The 22622-nt window shown below is 37.4% G+C and overlaps 1 protein-coding gene across 20 annotated transcripts in view; it reads right to left on the bottom strand.

Annotated features, from left to right (window-relative positions):
- Positions 1 to 22622, bottom strand: part of Dst (dystonin) — a 316182-nt gene that overhangs the window by 116833 nt on the left and 176727 nt on the right. For 14 of the 20 annotated variants that reach the window (XM_033756553.1, XM_033756561.1, XM_033756554.1 and 11 more), the window contains 10 exons: positions 16455 to 16543; positions 15407 to 15542; positions 8986 to 14355; positions 8370 to 8519; positions 7666 to 7881; positions 7369 to 7518; positions 6318 to 6551; positions 4830 to 4982; positions 1395 to 1628; positions 700 to 963 (listed from right to left, as the gene is read on the bottom strand). In XM_033756553.1, coding sequence (XP_033612444.1) covers positions 700 to 963; positions 1395 to 1628; positions 4830 to 4982; positions 6318 to 6551; positions 7369 to 7518; positions 7666 to 7881; positions 8370 to 8519; positions 8986 to 14355; positions 15407 to 15542; positions 16455 to 16543 — 6996 coding nt within the window. The remainder of the gene's footprint in view (positions 1 to 699; positions 964 to 1394; positions 1629 to 4829; positions 4983 to 6317; positions 6552 to 7368; positions 7519 to 7665; positions 7882 to 8369; positions 8520 to 8985; positions 14356 to 15406; positions 15543 to 16454; positions 16544 to 22622) is intronic. The other 6 variants (XM_033756558.1, XM_033756559.1, XM_010617904.3 and 3 more) reach the window with 2 other exon arrangements.

Here is a 22622-nt window from a genome sequence, read left to right as displayed (position 1 = left end):
GTCCAGTCATTCAAAGGGAAACCCTGAGGTAAAAATCATTAATTATATGACACTTTAAAAATGTTTCCTCAAAAACTGCCTTTGCTAAAATACTAACATTAATAATAGTTTTAATTCCCACCATGCAGAGTTTTCTGAAGGGCTTTTCTATCTCTTCTCACCGAGAGACTGCACTGTCTAGAGGAACTGAGCTCAGAAACGGTTTGAGCCCAGGGCAGTGTAGCAAGCCACTCGGTGAACAAAAATGAGATGCAGCAGAGCAACCATGCATCCAAACTCATCCCTCCAGGTATAACTGGAGCAAGATACTCTAGTTCTGTAAGCTACAGTTTTCCTGAAAAATGAAAATAAAAACCTCAAGATATAATTAGCAGAGATAAATTAGATCAGACAGAAAGATCTAAGAGTGCCCAGCCCACTGTCACTGCTATATAAATGTTAACTATGACTATTACTTTATATTAATTTCTTATAATATGGCTTCAGTTACACACAGAACCATAAGCCAGCGTTTCATTTTCTTTTTTTTTTTTACTTGCTTGGAACTCTCGTGATACATTACATATGACATAATGACAACCTTGGAAAAACGGAATATATTCTCTGTGGTCACTGTGACCTGGGATGAAGTATGTCGTCTCTGTCTTCTGCTGACCTGGATATGGAATTGGACCATATCAACATGTCTGAACCACACACCTTAATCTTCTGATACTGCTGGTTCAGATTCTCCTCAGGGGTCCTCAGGCGCGCACCAACAGCAGCTGCCAGCAGGTTACCGTTAACTTCATCCTCTTCTCCAATCACTGCCTTGCCATCACCTTCATCAAAATGGGTCCCATTCTGTTCAACAACCTGTTTGTTTATCCCTGCCCTTTCTGAGATTTCGTCCATGTTCGACAACCAGTCCAAAAGGTTTTCAATTTTGGTTTTGCTCTCTTCCAGCTGCTTCACAGCTGCAACCTGAGCAGGAATATTTATACCAGGCTTTATGAATGCAGGATGAGGTATAAATATACTCTAAAAGTAAAATCTGAGTATCTTTAAACTGTAAAAATTGACATGCACTGAAATTATAACACAGAAAAAGTAAACCTTGCTGCAAGTTACTCTGACATATTCACTGCTTTTAAAAATCGTGTACACTCCAAAGTTGTAAATGCAACTGATGAGTTACCATGTATTTCATAAACCTATCTCAACTTTAAGAAAAAGTTAAGAAAGACAGTTCATCAAGCCTTTTGTAGTATTTGGCCAATGACACACCTAGAATCTAAGAAGTCTAGTTTGGGGGCTAATTATCACTCATTACCACCTGGTACACTTAAAAAAAAATCAACCAACTATTAATAATTTCTGACAAAGCAATAATACACCACATATTTGAATAATACCTTTTCCGCTTCTTCCTTGATTGCTGTCTTCACAACTTTATCCAGATCCTTCTTCGACTGTTCTGCCTTCAAATTAAGCTGCTCATACTTTATCTTTGCTTCACTAAGTTTTTGTTCCATCAAAGCCTTATCTTCTTGTGATAGCTTTTCATCATTCTCTTTTAGGAAGTTCTCTGTATTTTTTACTATTTCTGTCAATGCTTGTGCATTTCTTTGCATATCTCTCTGGAATTCCTTATGACACAAAAGGAAAAATACTGTTAAATTATTATCTACATAGCTCTCATAGAGTTGTAATTCTAAAAGAGGGAATAAGCAGAGTACAACCCATGCAGCTTAAAAAGCATATTGAATATGCTATTCTGATTTGGTTTATTGAAGTTGTATTTAATATTATTTGAAGAAAAGCTGAAGATTTTCATGCTTAAGAATATAGTTTTCAAATCAATAGGCTTCTTGTACACAAATAACAGACTCACTGAGAGAGAAATTAGTGAAATAATTCCCTTCACAATAGCATCCAAAAAAAGAAGTATCTAGGAATCAATCTAATGAAAGAAGCAAAAGACCTCTACACTGAAAACTACAGCACTCTGAAAAAAAGAGATCAAAGAGGTTATTAGAAAATGGAAAGATATTTATTCCCTGCTCCTGGGTAGGAAAAATCAACATAGTGAAAATGGCCATATTAGCAAAACTGCTATACATATTCAGTGCAATACCGATTGAAATTCCAACACTATATTTCACAGAACTAGAAAAAATAATCCAAAAATTCATTTGGAACAAGAAGAGACCTAGAATAGCAAAAGCAATCCTAGGCAAAAAGAGACATGGCAGTGGGAATAACAATTTGAAACTATACTACAAAGCCACTGTGATAAAAACAGCATGGTACTGGCAAAGAAACAGACTGGAGGATCAGTGGAATAGATTGGAAGACACAAAAACAACTCCAGATATACTCAACTACCTCATCTTTGACAAAGGAGCCAACCACTCTCATTGGAGGCAAGATAGCCTCTTTAATAAATGGTGCTGGAAAAACTGGATTTCAACCTGCCAAAGATTAAAACTAGACCCTTATCTTTCACCATGCACTAAACTAAAATCCAAGTGGATTAGAGATCTAAATATTAAAAAAGAGTCACTAAATTTTCTGGAAAATAAGTTAGGCAGAACTCTTGAAGACATTGGCATAGGAAAAGACTTTATGAACAAATCCTCAGTAGCATGGGAACTAGCAGAAAGAATCAATAACTGGAATCTCATCTTATTAAAAAGCTTCTGCACTGCAAAAGAAACCATCAACAACATCGCTTCTCGGCCTTTTGGCTAAGATCAAGAAACCATCAACAGAACTAAAAGACAACCTACAAGGTGGGAAAAAATTTTACCAGCTGCTCCTCAGACAAAGGACTATTATCTAAAATATATAAAGAACTAAAAAAAACAGCCTCCCCAAATATAAAGACCCGATTCATAAATGGGCATCTGAAATGAACAGACATTTCTCAGACAAAGAAGTAAAAGCAGCAAGTAAATATATGAAAAAAATGTTCCGCATCACTGTTCATTCGAGAGATGCAGATGAAAATAACACTGAGATTCCACCTCACCCCACAAAGAATGGCTGCTATCAAGAAATCAACAAATAACAAATGCTGGCGCAGTTGCAGGGAGAAAGGAACCCTTCTCCATTGTTGGCGGGAGTGCAGACTGGTGCAACCACTATGGAAATCAATATGGAGATTCCTCAAAGAGCTGGGATTACAGGTTCCATTCGACCCCGCCATTCCTCTGCTAGATATCTTTCCAAAAGAATTAAAAGAATCATATCACAGTGATATATGCACACCTACGTTTATAGCAGCACAGTTTATAATAGTTAAAACTTGGAAACAGCCCATTTGCACATGAGTTGGAGACTGGATAAAGAAGATGTGGTTTTTCTATAAAATGGAATACTACTCCTATTCATTCATAGGAAAATAGATACATACTGAGGATATACTCCTAAGTGAAATAAATAAGTCACACATGTATAAATACTGAATGGTTTCTCTGGTGTGAAAAACTGTAATGGTACTAAGATCCTAATGAGATAAGTGACAATGTGAAATAAGAAGAAAAGGGCAAAGGTGTACGGAAAGTGGGAAGGGTAGGATAAAGGTAATAAGGGAAAAGAAAAAAAATGAAAAAATGGAAATAAAGTATTTGTAAATAGGGAAGGGAGGAGGGGGTGAAGGGAAGGCAGGGATAAGGGGAAAAAATGAGAACCAAGACCTGTCATGTAAGGTACAAGATCCCAATGATGACTGTAACTGTACTGTACACCTAAAATGTACCAATAACCTCAATGAGAAAAAAAAATATATATATAGTTTTCAGAATGTATTTTGTGAAACACTGATAACAAAAATGTCTTTGGTATATAATACATGCAAATACAATACATGTACATTTACAAAAACTTGTAAATACACAGTATGATTTGTTGTTTTTAAACATGTATTTTTAATATATATTTACTGCTCAGGATAAAAAAAGTTCCCGTGGTGAATGCAGACACTTTCTTTTTCTACCAGACTCAATAATAATATGTAATGCTTGCTTCTTTGCTTTGACTACTAGGAAGTTCAATATTAAGATCCCTTCTCTATACGTATACTTTTCCTGACTATGGACAGATGAAACTTCAATATGTAATTTTCTCTACTTTCCCTTTTTTTATTATGCATTTTCATTCTCTATACTGTACTGTGTTGGAGTTTTAAAATTTTTCTTTATGTGTTAAGCCTTATCAAATTTTTCTAAGTACTTGAAACAGATTCTACTTACTGAGCCATTACTATGCGGCATTAACTGTGCTAGTGACTGAATTCACAATATTTACTTAACTTTTTTTTTTTGGGTACTGGAGATCGAACTTGGGCCCCTGTGCTTGAGAGGCAAGTGACGGAACCACTGAAATTTGGAACCATCAAATCCCAGGCCCTACTTAAGTTTTACAATAATGGTAGCAATGAAAGCACAACAATGAGGAAACTGAGGCTCAGAAAGATTAAGTTATAAAACTAACCATACATAAAGTCTAGAATTTGAACCAAAAGCTATTACAGTGATGGCTATTTGCTGTGATTTGCAAGTAGGTAGGTTGGCCTTAAATGGGTTCCAGCTTTAATTCATAGAAATCTCCATTGTATCTTCTCCATCCAATAACCCACCCTAAGAAAAACAGGGAAATTACCTGGTGTGCTTCAAAGCAGAAACCTAACCTTTAGTGTAAAGTTTACAGCTCTGGACTCCTAGGTACGCCTTGCTTCTTAAACATCTAGAATTATTGGCATTAGTCGGTAGTCCTAATGGCCCTCCAAACAACAGTAATCAAACCTAGCAGGAACACAGAGCTGCTCATACAAAGCCCAGGTCTACCTCTTGCTCAGACTTGTACTTCTTTAACTCAACTGTGCCATCTCCAATCACAAAGGCTTCCTGGTGACCGATGAGGCGGTTTTCAGTTTGAGTGAGATGATCACATATCCCTTGGAGCTTCTCTCTGTACTCCTGCTGACGCTCTGCCATGGTCTAAGGCGGAAAAAAAACCCCGACACCATCAGGTGTGGTCATAAAATCAATCCCTGACAGCTCCACTTCATGAGCACACATTATTCCAAAGTTCCTCTACTAAGCTTTTATTTAAGTATGCTGTAAACATAATAGCAGTGGGGTACAAACTGAGCAAGGAGAGACAGAAAGTGTGAGCATGTCCCCAAAACAAGGAAAGAGATCACTGGGATACAGTTACTCAGCAGAATACTGGCCATGCATATGTGTAAGAGATGGAACTTCTGACCGACAGGAAGAAACATCCCATTTTCTTAAGCTCTTGAAACTTGCAAAACACACAATTAATTCTGCAAAAGGACACCAAAAGAGAAGTTAGTTGTGATGTGCCTGTTAAAGTAACTGATATGTATATATAGGTTATCATGCTAGAGACAATGCCTGGTGCTTCAAGAAATAAAAGATGGGCTGAGGATTTAGCTCAGTGGTTCCTCCTCCTGCCTTGAAATCGCAAGATCCCAAGTTTGATCCACAGAACCAAAACAAAACAAACAAAAGAAGTAATAAAAGAACATTGCATGCAGTAATGTTTACCTAATCACTGTATCTAACTGCATGCCCATTTCTTTGCTCATTCTTGATTAGATACAGAACTATAACACAATTTACTACATCTTCTAAAAGACTGAGTCAAAATCACTTTGCATGCATTTTTCATTTTTCATTTTAATACATATACTGACCATCAATCTTGTAGACATAGTAAACATAGCTCATATTTCCTAAAAGCCTAGCACATGCTAGGCAAGGTGCTAAGTATTTATAACTTCTTTATCAGTACTCACAATACTACCAGATAAATACTGCTATTACTTCCACTTTACCAGTAAGAAAAAGGAGGTTAATTGCCTTGCCCCAGGTCTTACGGACAATGAGGAAGGTAGTTGTGATAAAACACAAGCAATGTGGTTCCAGAACCCATGCTCTCAATTGCTGAGCCAAACAACTTCCTTGAGAAAAAAGATACCATTCTTAACCTTCTTTAGACATGTACCCTTAATTTATTCCTGGAAATTTCTGAGTATATGCATCTCTCATATTTGTTGGGTTAAAAAAAAATGTAAGCGTCCCACTTAAAATAAGTAGTTAGGGAGTCATGAAAGTTAAAATCATCTGAACTACATCATCATTATAAAAATGGCATTGCTATAGACTGCCGAAACACTGTACTATGCCCTATTTACTAATGTCTGTCCAGATAATTGCTCCTAATTTGCTAATCCCGGACAGCTACACGAAGGCTTCACATTGAAGAAGTGAAAACAAAGAATTCCCATTCCACAAAGAAAGGCAAACCTTCTGATCATCAAGATCTTGTTCTAGCTGTAACTGCATCTCTAAATGTTCCACCAGCACAGTTACTGATGCCTGCACATCAAGAAAACACTTCTGAGTTGCATTTAAGAGCCTCAGCAGTTGTCTGCTTTGGTTGGGAGACAGATCTTGAGCATATTCAGAAATGAAGAACTGCACTTCAAAGGCAGTAGTCTCCAGCTGCATTTTGGTATGCCCAAGGTCTCTTAACATAGTCTGTGAACAAAGTGGTACAAGTTACCAATGAGAGTAAGGCTACAGATAAGGGTTATATTAACAAGAGTATTCATTTTTAAAAATACGGTTTGCAGGGGTTTGGAAGTTTAAAGACTTTTATTCATTAGTCATGAAAATCCATCATCTAGAAACAAATGATAATAAGTTTAAAAAAATACAATGGTAGTTAATATTATACACAAAAGGTAACTCATCCAAGGATATTTTATCTTTGCTTGCTATATCATATTTAAAATGGAACTGAAAAAGGCAGATTCAACATAAGTACATTTTACCACACATTAAAATATTCCTCGCTAGCACAATATCCATTAAAATGAGGTAATAAATAACAAGATCATAAAGAATTTGAAATGTGAATTAAGTGAGCCAGGATTTCAGTTTTCTGACTCTGAGACAAGGAGCTTCATCATGTTTGTGGGAAACGTGTTCAAATTAAGAGCTTGCAAAAATATCACGGCAAAACTGACTATTTTAGATACTGCTTATACTGTCATGTATTTATGTGACTAAATGTATATGACTCATTTGTAATTCATGCATTTTATGTGACTACTACATAAATACACAGATCTAAATCTAAACACATCAGTGATAAGAGTTTGATGAGGCATTTGGGATAACTTCACAATACATCCATAAGGCTGAGATTATTTGATAGTAGTATCAACTATCAACAAACATCACAAAGGAAATAAATTCTTTGTAGTCTTAAGAAAGTTATATTTTTCCTAAACACTTAAATTAAATCCATAGGTTTTGCAATGTACTTTGCTGTATTTACTGTTACAATTACCTTAAGAAACTCCAAAGTTTTCTTTACACGTTTAGTATCTTCAATCTTCACAGTCTCAATATATGTCACAGATCTGCTCCTCTCTGATATCCATTCTGAAAATGACTTAATTTTATGCAGAAATTCTTCATAGGAAACTTCTAGCTTGGACTAGAAAATAAAAGTGTGCATTCATTTCTTTGGGTCATACAAATAGTGATTCTGTTTTAGGAGCCTAACATTCCAAAAATAAAATATCTTATGCCTAAATTTTCAGAGAGTCAAGGTTTACTGAAACTTTGGCATTTCTGTGCCTACCATTTCAGAGTCAATTGCAAGTATGATCTGTTTTATTCTTTCTGAAGACACATTGCTCAGGGATGAAAAGGCAGTCTGCAAACTTTGATGGCTTAGACTCAATTCCTCGAGATATTTTCTGGGAAAGTCACTAGGAAGAGACTTTAAGAAGTCTTCTGCCGATTTCATACTCTTTCTTAAAATCACAGCAACTGGAGATAGTCTCAACTGAAACATCTGTAAGGAAATATGTCCCAGATATATTTACCACTTAAAGAAAAATATAAACATGAAACATAAGAAGCACTCCACTTTTTCAAGCCTTGTATTAACTGACATCATCCTTAAACAGGCAGCTACCACAGTTTAGAGTGGGAATACCCCCAAGGACCCCAGCTTTGTCCCCAGCATGATGCTATGGGGAAGCAGGAGAAATTTTAAGAGACAGGACCTTAGCCGGAGGTGCTGGGTCACCAGGAACATCACTCAAAGTTGACGGTGCAAGCCCAGTCTCTCTTGCGGGACCCCCACCATGAGGTAAGTGGTTTTGATCTGCCACACTCTTATCACTGTGATACGCTGCCTCACCACAAGCCTAAGGCACCAGGGCCAATGGTCAGGAAATGAAACTTCTAAAAACTGTGAGCTCTAGTAAGGCTCTGATTATCTCAGGTGTCTGTCAGTGTCGTGGAAAGCTGACTAACACAGCAGCAGACAATTCTTACCTCTAACTGTTTAAGTTGATTCTTCAAAGCTTCTAGATTGTTATCCACAGACTCTTGGTTGTCTAAAGGAGGCTTCATATCTTGAAGCAAAGCTAAATACTCATGCATTTTTTCAGTGTGCTGTAAACATTGCTGCAATTCATTGGAAAACTAAAAACAAATTTGAACATTTTTAACTTAAAAGCCTTTTTTAAGCTTTAAAATCCTAAGATTTTAAAGACAAATACAATGTAAGGGATTATTCCCAAATGTTTCACGCAGGTATGTCACTGTCTATCCTGATAGACCTTCACTGGATTGACAAATTCTTCGGTTTAGTAAAACATGCTCCTGGGTATGTCACGGAGGTGTGGGCATGGTACTATAGGACCCCTCCCCTCTGTGGCACTGTTACCTACTCTACTCTTTGGCTGACATGAACTGAGCAGCTCTGTTATACCGCATCCTTCTGCTGTGAGGTTTCTACCTTGGAGCCTCTTAACCACACACTGAATTTCCTGAAACTATGAGCTAAAACTTTTTCCCTTTACGTTGTGGGTGCCAGTTATTGTGTCTCAGTGATGGGAAAGTTAAATAATATAAAATACTTCCATATAAAATATAAGAATTGACTTACTTTTTCCATTGAGCTATCTCCAGAAGTAATTTCTTTTAATTCAGCAGTACAACCCAAATGGTTTGGGAAATCACTGCATAGGTCTTCAAGCCTCTCATTTCTTGGTAATGATGCTGCATACACAACAGACCTTTCTAGTCGCATTTCCTTTATAGTTTGTGAATTAGGGGAACAGTGGTTTTCTTCCTTGCTTTTAAGATCACCAAAAAAGCGTGGCTTTTCTTCCTCTATCTCAGAAGGGGTACATGCTTTTTGACTCAAGTTTGTTCTCATTTGTTCTCCTTTTTCTGAATATCCATCAGCAAGCAGCTTATCAAAAGCATTTTCAAGTTGTACATTAGATGAAATATCACTTTGCTCCGGATCATACTCCATCTGAGTTAACTCTCTCAATAACTCAAACACGCCTGTAATTTTCGGGCTATATTGATTTTGCTTCAGTATATCAAGAAGTTCAGAATTAACATTTGCAATATAGAAAGGATCGTCTCTACTCTCTGCCTTTAGTTCTGATGAATTATTTATGGGGGAGACTCCAGGGTAGTCACTGATTTTAGAGTTGCTGGGCACACGAGATATTTCATTTACCAACTGTAATGAGCTAATCTTTTTAATTAAGATTTGAATTAAAGCTTCAGGGTCTGCACAAGTTGAAGCGTCATCCACCTCTTGAAGATTCATTGTACTTTTCAACTGGCTTTTTAAGACATCCTTTACATTTTCCACAAATACTTGAGATAATCCAGTAATCTGTCTCACCTTTTCGTGGTATTCTAGAGACAAAGTTTGTTCTCTTGGTGGCTGTTTCTCAATTCCATCGTTCTTATTGTTAATTTTTAAGAATAAGTAGTCAGTATCTAAAGTATTACTGGAGTTATCATTCCTTATTTCATTTATACAGATCTCGGACTGACTACAATCAGTATTTTCCTCAAGGTCTTCCACATTTTTAAGGGTCAAGACTGGAAGTATGACTTCACTGTTTTCTGATGTAAAGTGAGGAATTTCTCTTCCTCCTTCTGAGACATTTTCTTTAGTAATAAGATCAGTGTGGTGGAGCTTTTTATTTAGAGGCCAGTCTTCTTGAGTAGGAGTCAAATTCTCTTTTGTATTGTTAACTCCTAATTGTAAATCTCTCCTGGGCGAGTCAGCTATTAAAACATGGCTACAGGTGTCTTCACTTGGTTTCAGCACATCTTTTACTTTTGTATTTTTAGCACCATGTTTTAGGAAAGTAAGCAGATCAAGCTCGTTCTCAGGCCCATCAGTGAATGAATCTTTCTCAACAATGGTACTCCCTTCAGACAATACAACACCTGAAGGAGTGTCATAACTGATCACCTTGGGAACTGGTGTGTCAAATATTTCTCCAAGATCTTCAAATTGAACAGGGCTTTTACTAACCACTGTTTGTACATTTTTTGTTTCCTCTTTAAGAGTTCCAGTTACCCTCTGAAGGCTTCCTTTCTGACCAAGGTCTTCACTGTTCGTGATTTGTGGAAATGGATACTGACTTTTAACTAAATTGAGGCTCCCTCCTACACTTTTATTAAGTGAAAGTTTGAGATACTCATTTTCCTCTTCTTCTGGCCCTTCTGTAAATACTTCTTTACCTAAGTGTGTTTTCTGCGCTGACACAGCACCTTCCATTGGTATATTTATTTTGTCATCTTTCCCTTTACCTAGATCTCTCCCATTTCCTTGGTGATCTCTGCCAGTTACAAAAGTTGTGAATGACAACTTGCTTTCCTTAGGTTTCCCAATTAACTCAGGCTGAGAACAAATTATTTTATCAAAAGATGGGTTAATTCTGGCAGTCACATTCTCGAGAAAGACAGATTCTGGCACTTTAGTCACCTTGATATTTGTGTTCATTAAAACACTCTCTAACTCAGAAGGTGAACTGATACTGTTATGTAAAATACCTTCAGGACCAAAGATTTTTCCCGATTCAGTGTCTTTAGTGATGGGCAGCAATGTATCTGTAAGTACTACCTCATGACTCAGCAGATTTTCTTTCCTTTTTCCAACAACCCCAGTTGTGTGTTCCTGAAGGTTTCCTTCGGTAACTAAACTGCTCTCACTAGTTGATTCCAATTGCAAAATGCTTACACTTTGCTGTGTTTCTAAAGAACTGCACATTTTATCCAGGAGACGCATTTTAATACTTAGATTTTCATCACTATTTTGCTTTACGGCCATGGGACATAACTGGTTGCTTTCAGCTTTCTCTTGGCACATGGATTTTCCATTCTCATCTCCCACTCCTCCTTCTTCATCATCACCATCAACATCATAGTCATCATCATCATCTTGATCATTACTGTCATATGTATAATCCCCATAACTTTGTTCACTTTGCACAGAATCAAAATGGTCAGTATCAGATTGGCCAATTACATACTCTTTTCTTCTCCAACTGCCAGTGTCATCAAATTCTAATGAGTCACCATAGCTCCCTTTACTTCCTACAACTTCACAATCAGTCAATGAGTCAGACTCACCACCTTCAAGGTAATCTGTGTGTTCCCTTTCTGATAACATTTCCACTGACCATTCATTCACGTTGTCTGAGACAAACGAACTTAAATGTTTTCTGTCACCAGAATCTAATTCAACTTTCCCAATACCTTTGAGAAAATCTTGAAGATACTGTGCTCTGTCCCTTATATTTACACTGCCAGCTGGTTCTCCCTGGGGAACCAGAGAGCTTTCATTCTCCTTTGAAATATCATAAAAAACATCAATAGGAAGAACCATCCCATCATTTTCCTCTTGCAGTGTGTCACAGTCCTCAGGCTGAAGACAATCTCGGTTATCACCGTCGAGAAGAAGAGAATCATGGTCGTCATCTTCAAACCAGGGGCTATCATAAAAATCGTCATCACTATCGGTGTCTGCTCCTGCATCACTCTGCTGACCATCCAGCAGTGACGTTTCATAGTCACCAGCACTGATGGTTTCTTCACGCACAGGTGTACCACAGATATGAGATGCACTGGCATCGTCGGTACTGCACCCTAGGTTCATCACATGGAGTAACTCTTCCATTTCAGATTCCTTTTTCTTGCCGGTAGGTTTCTGCTGAGAAGCAGTATGCATGTGTTCATTCTCATCAACAGTATCGGACACGTATTTATCACTGGGATATTGTACTTGAGGATTACGACAAGCAATATTTAAAGATTTCTGTTCACCTTGTTCTCCTTGTAAAGTGATGTTAATAGCTGCAATTCCAAGAAACTGGTCTTGAAAACTTTCTCCCATTCTTTGATCTGATAACATGCTTTGGTCGCTGAATGATAAGGAGGCTTCACACTGATTTCCACTGCTCTCTGTGGTGTGCACATCATTAAAACTTTTTTGATTATGCCTCAATTTATCATGACTTAATAAGGTACTTAGCCTGGGGGAATAGTCAAAGAAGGATGAATCCTGGTTTAAGTTATCCTCATTCCTGGTTTCACTCACATCACAGAGTTTACCGGTTTTTGATTTCATAACAGGACTTGTTATCAAATCATTTGCAAAATTTTGACTTTGATTTTCACAATTTTTAAACATATTTTCAGAATCATGTCTAAGCATGCTACATTCTGTAGGTTCAGTCTGTTTTACAAATGACACAGGGTTGGGAATGCACATGCTAAGTGAAGTGTTAACTTCCTGATCAGTTGCTATATTTGCCATGTTTTCTGACTGACAAAATTTGCTACTGATAGCATTCCTTCCTACTTCATCAAACTTTTCATCTATGGCACCCTTTTGATTTTTAGGAGTCTCTCTATGTCCAGGTTCTCTGGAATGACATTTACCTGACCCTGTCGGTGAAGCTGTACATTCATTCTTTTCTTTACCCAAAGCAAGATTAAGATATAGACCAGGGAAACCTAAGACATCAAGGCTGTCTTTCATGGGTGTGTCTTCACCAAATTCAGCACCGCAGCCTTCTAGGAGCATACCAACAGCCTCCTCCAAGTCTCCATCGTATAGCAAAAGCCTCTGTCCTGTGTTTGCATCCATATAGCTATTAACCATCAAATAAGATAGAAATAATTTCTTAGTCTGTTCTGAGTTCCGAGTTGCCACTGGCTCTTCTCCATCAAAAACATTGTCTTCTTCCCTGTAATCATGAACTGTAGATGGTTGAAATTTACAAAAAGAGAGCCATCTTCTGGCATTTTTACAAGTTTCTAAATCTCCTATATCTGGCATTTTATCTGGCAGTACTATATTTTTTAAAATCGATGCTGTATTGTTATCTATAACTCCCAGCTGCTCAGCAACATCCAAACCAATGACTTTAGAACTTTCTGGAATATAGAGAGCTGCTATTTTCTGCCTGCCATTCAGAATTTTGTAAGCCAATTCATTTGTAATTAACTCTTGCTGCAAGGAAGAAGATGTGGGGAATATTTCACCAGAGTGGGGCCAAATAAGGCCAACATAGCCTCGCTGAGCCTCCAGGACCAAGAGAGCACTGCTGGAAGTGATTAAGTCACACTGCACTGCTTCATCCACAGTCAAGCGCTTAGCTGGGTTGGAGCAGATGATGCCACCCGTCTGAACCTGGTAGGTGAGAATACTGTGAGCAGTATTTCCATCAATCACGCCCTCTGCCAACGCTTCTTCAACAGTCAACTTCTGGCCAGAGGCACACTCGATCAGACCGCCAGACAGAAGCTGAGCACCTAATAACCGAAACATGGTCTCACGGTCTATCAGACCCTCGTGAGCTGCTCTTAGAATGCTTATGCTTCTTCCACATTTTAATGTTATTCTACCCCCTTCTTGCGGTCTCACAGGGAGAAGCCACATTCCAGTATTTTCTTGAAAAATACTTCTTTGTACCATATCTATTAAAGACACCTTCTCAGAGGTGCAGGGATCAATAAGATCTTTGCACGTATTTTGCCTTTCCAGGACTTTGGAAAATAATGCTGAGGAAACCAAGTTCTGCTGGAAAGCCTTCTGCAGAGTCAAGTGTTCTCCAGTGGATGGGATGACCAGAAATCCAGTGGAAAACAGGATCTCAAGAACTTTAATGGCCATGGACTCTGATATCATGCCTTGAGCCAAAGCATCTAGTACAGGAATTTTGCTAGATGATGAAGCAGAAATAATCTCCTTAGCGTTATTTAGTTCTTTGAGTTGGCACAGAATTTGTTCATCAATAAGGCCATGAATTTTGGCACCTTTGAGGTCAAAACATTTTCTTAATTCTGGTGAAATTAGACCAGAAATCAGCAACTGTGTCTCAAGCAACCTGATTCCTGTGTCATAGTCAATGAGGCCTCTTAAAACTGCCTGAAAGACTGAAAGGACTTCTCCAGTTGCCTGATCAATGGTGCCTGCAATCACTTTATCCAGCTGAAAGGAAAACACAAAAATCTAAGGTCAGTCTGTCACACAATGGTAGGCATAATTCCATGCAGCTTAGTTTTTGTTTCTTACTTTTTAAGAATACATTTGATCATAAAAATCCTCTACTTACCAAGGTGCAGCAATGCTGTGAATGTTAGGCAGCTCAAATGTGCAAGTGATCTATGTCAGTGATCTATTCAACAGCACAGGATGTGATAAAAGCTTTGAAAACAACATGCATCTGTGAACTGAAAACTTAATATTGTGTATATTATCAAGGTTAGTGAGGACACAGCAGAGTAGATGAAGACAGTGAGAGAACAGAACACACACCTAGAAGGCAAATCATGCTTTCTGTATTTGGGTGAGATTAAGGTCTAGTGATATGAACAGTAACAAACCCCATGCTACTGATGTTTACAGCATACTGACTCTTTCAAAGATGCTTAAAAATTAAGAAACCAGAAAAATTGTTACATAACCCCAAATGTGACAATTATATAGAAAATATTATCAGGGAAGATGGAATTACACCTAAGGTGAACTTTTAAAATATTGAATATTATGTCTGGCATCTGGATATACGCTGCCAAGGTAAAAGGAACTTTAAGAGATGTCTATTTTAAGAAGACACTAGAGCACCCTCACTGTAATATATGGACTCCTATTACCTGAATAATTCTCACGGGTACCTCTGAAAACCAAACTCCATGGCACATCAATGCCACAACTAGAGATCACCCAAAGTCTCTTTTATAACATATTTTATAATAGAAAACCTACTGTAGCAGAAAATGACTTTTAAACAGGAGAGTTAGAAAAATGAATGATTCTTTTTTTACCATGCAAGGCAGAGATTAAGATGTCATAGAAACTAGTGATCAGCAAGTGTAAGATTGCATTTAATAAATGACACTGAACTCTCCAAACATGTAAATAAACTTCATCCATATTTTATCTAGGTAAGAAAATCCAAAGTAATATGTTATTAACATATATCTCCAGTCATGCAATAAAAACTGTTTCCTGAAACAGCCTCACATTTAATAAATATTACCTTCTCCTCTGCATTTAAATCTCCTGAGGTTTGTGATTGTTCCAGTTGTTTCAGAGATTCACTAAATAATAAATTATACCCTTCTTGAAGAGTTTTCCCTTGTTCTTCCAATTCCCTTCTTTCTTCTCCTGTCATTCTAAAGTAACCATAAAGTATGAAAAGTAAACGGTAGTCTTCAAGTATAAAAACAATAGATTAGCTTCAATGACATCCTGATATGATCGTAACATTAAAATACAGCCTTAGGTATCGTACGTATTGCTCAGGTCTTGGAACGACTGTATAGTAAAACTTAGGATTGCCCTAGAAAACTCTAGGAGTCGTTTCCTTACCTAAGAAAGAGAATGAAGGAAAGGGTATGAAGATGTATCTATCTCTCTCCAACATACAAATTTCCAGAATAAAAACTGCTGCTATCTGATAAGGGAAAGATCCCATGCTTAGTTCCATCATAGAAAAATGACAGTAAGGTAGCAATTTCTCAAGCCAACACTCACTTAAAAGGAAAGATAAATGAGGAGAAATTTACACAGAAATTAACTAGATTCCCTAAAATATAATACAAACCCATTCTGGAATAATCTCAAAGATCTTCAAAAAGAGTTTAAAATAAGGGTGTTCCTTCTCTGAGACAATGATTAAAATACATGAAGTTTCTTGTTGTGAAGAGCAGGACCAAAATACAGTATGAAAACTATGGCAAAGAAACGAAGCACCTATATTTACACATTTTCCACAAGGCAGTCTCAGAGAGCACTACTTAAAAGTTTGAGACAGGGCTTAGATATTACCTCTGCCACTCACTAGCTACTAATTCGTCACTCCTCTGAGCCTGTTTTCTCATCAGTAATAGATGTGGATAACAAGTACATCTTAGAACTGTGCTAAAAACTACAAGTAATAAAATACTATTTATGTATTTATATTAATTGTAATTGGAGTTCTATTTTAAAAATCTCAATTAAAATGTACCATCTTCTGCTTTGCTGACAGTTTTTAAGAATATGTCCCTAACTCTGTTGAAAGAGCTAAGGAAAAATCAACATACTTGTCTCCATGTTTAGACAGAAAAAGCTGCATAGTTTGAAGTGCTTCAGATAACTGTTCCTTCTTGGATGATAATTCTTCACAGGGAATCTGCAAGAGAAACAAGGCACTTCAATACTCCCTTAAAATGATAATAATAATTCTTTTAAAAATCTAATCATCTACTTGTAGACCTATCAGTAATTGGCAGGCTACTGGCTTGGATAAGAAGAGTGCTTTATTTCTAATGGATTATTAAGAAAGGAGGTTCTATCTTTAATGTCATCATTTTCATGAGCAACTACTAATTGAATGTTATATATGTTCTTGCCTTTGTCCCATCCCAACCATGAATAAATAGGGCCTTAATTCCAAGGGGGCCAGAAGTTCAGCAATGACCCAACATCATCCTTGCATGTGACGTTACTCAAAAAGATCTGGGGAGGGTAGCTCAGTAGTTTCACCACCTGCCTTACAAGCACAAGGTCCCAAATTCGATCCCTAGTATTAAAAAAACAATTCTTTGTGAATGTAGCATATTATCTTCAAAAAACTCTTTATTTCCCCAAGCTCCTAAATACAATTTTCCTTTTAAAAATTTTTGGTGGAAGTATTATTCTACAGTATGCAGATTAAACAAGGCTAAGACCCTGACCTGTAAAAGCCATTTGTGAGTCAGAGAAATAAAACTGATCTGTTCCGGAAAAGAAGGGGCTGTAATAACACTTTCTCCTAATTACTTAGCAAATGATTTCAGAATCCTTATAACAGGAATTACCATTCTTTTAAAAGAGCAGAAATGACAGGAAATAATAGGCCAATAAAAATGTACCCCATGTATACTAGAATAAACTTAAAGTCTAGTTTTAATGGTTACAAGTAATCATGAGGCCATAAGGAATTTTAGGTCTCACACATGTACATGAAATTTACTGACTTTAACAGAAATACCATCAAGGGTTCTTTGGAGTGCTATAATGATGGTCATGATCTGCAATAAAAAGTAACTGTCTACCTTTGTGTGTCTCAAGTCCAAATCTGATTTGCTAACGCTTTGGAGGATTTGAAACTACAGAATGTGAAGCTACCCAGGATCTCGAATCCACATTTCTGAAGACAAACTTACTCTCCCAAGAAATCTCTGCTAAGGATGAGGTGCCTATCTTAGTTGCCATCCTATTTGAGAGAAGATGCTTTAAATTAAATATCTTCATTAAGTCACTTGGAAGGTTTTGAGTTCAAAATACCAGATGTAGATGTTTTCACATTTCTCCTTTCTTCCACGCTACGTGATATTAGCTAACACTGACAATACAGCTTACGCTCAATTAAATAATATTTCAAGTATATAATCACATCTATACTTCTCCAAAAGAGAACTTGAGATGTTACATCACAGACAAAAATCAGACAAGACAGTAATGTCTTCTGTTTAATCATGTAAATAATGTAAGGTTTTGAGGCCCAGCAGAGGAGCTTGCAACCCTCTAGTGGGGCTGCCTCTTCAGCACAGAGCAACAGAGAAGCCAGGAGGCGCGCGACAACCTCCGGTACACCCACGCCTTTGGCCAAGTCCAGCAGAGGAGCCCAGTTGTACAGGCCAACACAGTGGTGTTCCTACACACACCACCACCACCCACGCGAACAAGAGAAAAAGGGCCTCTCCAGGGCTCCTACATGAAAATTGAAGTAAACTGGAAGAGTGAAGGGAACATCTGCAATAAAGGCACACCAGACCACCACAGCTGGCAAGTCGGAGGGACCAGCACGTCACATCAGAACCAGGGGTAACCTCAGGGGAAAGACAGATGGAACCTGCAGCAGAACCTGGCAGAGTTCAACCCAGCAGGAGCAGGAGGTCAGAGATCTCAACTTGGGCCTTGCAGCCAGAAACCAGCTTGAAACTCAGGGGACAGCTGCTGGCTTGCTGAGACTAATTAACTCAGATCTGCACACGTCTGCCCACTCTGCCTACTGTGTCAGCAGAGGCATACCCTGAGGGAGGCCCTCTGTTTATATTTTTTATTTTAAAGTAATATTTTTCTCTTATCTTTTATCATTTAAAAATTTATCTTTCTCTTTTCTCAAATGTTTTCCTTTACCTTTTCTCCCTCTCACACTTTACCATTTCTCTCCCATTTTGTTCCTGTCCCTGTCCTAATTCAAATTTCTTATTTTCTTTGAACAAATGGACTCAGTGGATGTCTACAGCGTGTTCCACCCCACAAAATCAGAATATACATTCTTTTTGGCTGCAGATGGGTCATTCTCCAAAACAGACCTCATGCTAGCTCATAGAACATGTTTAAGTAAATGCAAAGGAATTAAAAGTTATCCCCTGTATATTATCAGGCCATAGTGCAATTAAACTGTAGATCAATAGCGTAAGAAACCACAGGAACTTCACAAACATATGTAAATTGAATAACACACTTCTGAAGAAACACTGGGTCACAGAGGAAATTAAAGAAGAAATCAGACAGTTTCTACAATTAAATGATAATGCCAATACAACATACAGGAATCTATGGGACACATTCAAAGTAGTTCTACCAGGGAAATTCATAGCAGTAAACACCCATACTAGGAAAACAGACCTAGCTCAAATAAACAACCTAATGCTTAACTTTAAACTCCTAGAAAAAGAAGAGCAAGACAAATCAAAAGCTCATTCAAGGGAGGAAACTATAAAGATCAGAACAGAAATGAATGCAATGGAGACTAAGAGAACAATACAAAAGAAATCAATGAATCAAAGAGTTGGTTTTTCAAAACAATAAATAAAAGTGATAAACCCTTAGCCAACCTTATCAAAAAAAGGAAAGAAAAGGCTCAAATTCATGAACCACCACAAATCCAGAGGATCATCAACACCTACTTCAAAAACCTGTACTCTAATAAAATGGAAAATACAGAAGAAATGGACAGGTTCCTAGATGCGTATGAACTTCCAAAGTTGAACGAAGAAGATATAAGAAGTCTATATACCCCATTACATTTAGTGAAATCAAAAATATAATTAAAACATAACCAACAAAGAAAGCCCAGGTCCTGGTGGCTTCACTGATGAATTCTACAAGACAGAGAAGAACTACTGCAACTACTTTTTTTGTTTTTGTTTTTGTTTTTGTTTTTGTTTTTGAGACAGGGTCTCACTATGCAATTGAGACTCACCTGGAACTCATTATGTAGACCAGGCTGGTCTGGAACTCACAGCGATCTTTCTGCGTCAGCCTCCCAAGTGCTGGGATTACAGGCATGCGCCACCACTCCTGGCCTGCCACTAGTCTTTAAACGTCAATGAAATTGAAAGGGACGAAATACTTCCAAATTCATTCCTTGAAGCAAGTATTACTTTGATTCCAAAACCAGGGAAAAACACAACCAAAAGAGAAAACTATATGCCAATCTCCCTAATGAACATAGATGTAAAAATCCTGAATAAGATGCTGGCAGAACACAGAATACAGATCATCAAGAAGATCATACACCCTGACCAAGTCGGATTTATCCCACAGACGCAATCATGGTTCAACATATGTAAATCCATAAATGTAACACAATATATCAGTAAAGTCAAGGACAAAAGTCTATCATCATCTCAATAGATGCAGAAAAAGGATTCAACAAAATCCAACACCCATTCATGATAAAAATCCTACAGAAAATTGGAATAGATGGTCTTTATCTCAACCTGATGAAGGCTATCTATGAAAAGCCAACAGCCAATAGCATACTTAATGGTCAAAAAATGAAAGCCTTCACATTAAAATCAGGAACAAGACAAGGATGTCCACTATCACCACTCCTGTTCAATGTAGTTCTGCAAACATTAGCCACAGCAATTAGACAAGAGAAAGAAATAAAAAGAATAAAGATAGAAAAGGAAGAAGTAAACTGTCATTATGTGCTGTTGATAGGAAACTTTACATGCAATACACAAAAAAACCCTGCCAAAAGACTACTAGACTTGAAAGATTCATTATAGCTGGATACCAGGTCAACACCAAAAAATCAACAGTCTTCCTGTACACAAATAACAGATTCACTGAGAGAGAAATTAGGGAAACAATTCCTTTCATAATAGCATCCAAAATAATGAAACATCTAGTAATCAATCTAAGGAAGAAGGCAAAAGACCTCTACACTGAAAACTACAGCACTGAAAAAAAGAGATAGAAGAGGATATAACAAAATGGAAAGACATCCCTTGCTTCTGGGTAGGAAGAATCAAAGTAGTGAAAATGGTCATACTTCCAAAACTGCTATACAGATTCAATGTAATCCTGATTGAAATCCCAAAAGTATATTTCACAGAACTTGAGAAAACAATCCAAAAATTCATTTGGAACCAGAAGAGACCTAGAATGGTAAAAGCCATTCTAGCAAGAGAGACATGGCAGGGGGTATCACAATTCCCAACTTGAAACTATATTACAAAGCCACTGTGATTAAACAACAACAACAACAAAAATAGCATGGTCCTGGCAAAGAAAAAACCCAAGGATCAATGGAATACATTAGAAGATGCAAAAACAACACCAGACATACTCAGCTACCTCATCTTTGACAAAGGAGCTGACCATCCTCCTAGAGGAAAGAGAGCCTCTTTAATAAATGGTGTTGGAAAAACTAGCTTTCACCTTGCCAATAACTCAAACTATGTCCCTATCTTTCACAGTTCATCAAAATAAAATCCAAGTGGATTAAAGATCTAAGTATCAAAACAGAAACATTAAACTTACTGGAAAATAAATTAGGTAGAATTCTCGAAGACATTAAAACAGGAAAAGACTTAGTGAACCAATCCTCAGCAGCACAAGAACATGCACAAAGAATCAACAACTGGGATATCTTTGTATTAATAAGGTTTTGCAGTGCAAGAGAAACCACCAACAAAGCTAAGACACAACCTACAATGTGGGGAAAAAATTTTACCAGCTACTCTTCTGACAAAGGACTACTATCTAGAATATATAAAGAACTAAAAAAAAAAAATCAGATCCCCTAAATATAAAGACCTGATTTAAAAATGGGCATCTGAAATGAACAGACATTTCTCAGACAAAGAAGTAAAAAGAGCAAATAAATATGTGAAAAAATGTTCAACATCACTGGTCACGCAAGAGATGCAGATGAAAACAACTCTGAGATTCCACCTTACTCCAGAAAGACCGGCTGCTATCAAACTTCAACAACAAATGCTGGCAGGGTTGTGGGGAGAAAGGAACCCTTCTCCACTGCTGGTAGGAGTGCAGACTGGTGCAACCACTGTGGAAATCAATATGCAGATACCTCAAACAACTAGGTTTAGAGGCCCCATGTGACCCAGCTATTGCTCTGCTAGGTATCTTTCCAAAAGAATTTAAAGAAGTATACCACAGTGATATATGCACACCCATGTTTATAGTACCACAGTTTGTAATATCTAAACCTTGGAAACAACCCAAATGCCCATCAACTGGAGACTGGATAAAGAAGATGTAATTTTTCTAAAAAGTGGAGTACTACTCAGCCATAAAGAATGAGAAACTAGAGACATTCACAGCCAAATGGATGCATATTGAGGACATGCTCTTAAGTGAAATAAATAGGAATACTTGAGTAAATACCAAATAGTTTCTCTGGTATAAAAAACTAAAAATGTATATAAGGTTCAAATCGTATAACTAAGAGTATGAAATAGGAATAAAATGGTTAAAGGCAACATGGAAGGGGAGGGGAAAGGAAATAATGGAAAAGAAAAAATATGAAAAAAGGAAAAAATGGAAACAAAGTCTTTGTAAGGAAAGGGTAAAGGGGGTGAAGGGAGGGGCAGGGTTATGGGGAAAAATAAGAACCAAGACGTATCATGTAAAGGTACAATATCACAATGATATTGTTTGCTTTAAATGTACTAATAACCTTAACAGGGAGAAAAAAACAACAATGCGAGGTTTTACTAATGGTAAGTGACATGAAAGCAAAGCTAGATGAGGGCCTAAATATCCACATTAAATGACAGTGCCTGAAATTTCCAAGTATCAAGAAGGGGCACGCTGGGCATGGTGGTGCATACCTGTAATCCCAGCACTAGGGAGGCTGAGGCAGGAGGATTGCTGTGAGTTCGAGACCAGCCTGAGCTACATAGTGAGTTTCAGTCAGTCTCACTACATAGTGAATTCCTGTCTCAAAAAACCACAAAAAAAAA

This window comes from Fukomys damarensis, unplaced genomic scaffold, assembly GCF_012274545.1.
Source record: "Fukomys damarensis isolate Sample0158 unplaced genomic scaffold, DMR_v1.0_HiC HiC_scaffold_27, whole genome shotgun sequence".
NCBI classification, from domain to species: domain Eukaryota; kingdom Metazoa; phylum Chordata; class Mammalia; order Rodentia; family Bathyergidae; genus Fukomys; species Fukomys damarensis.
Note: the sequence above shows the minus strand (reverse complement) of the source record. Positions and strands in the feature narration are given on the sequence as shown.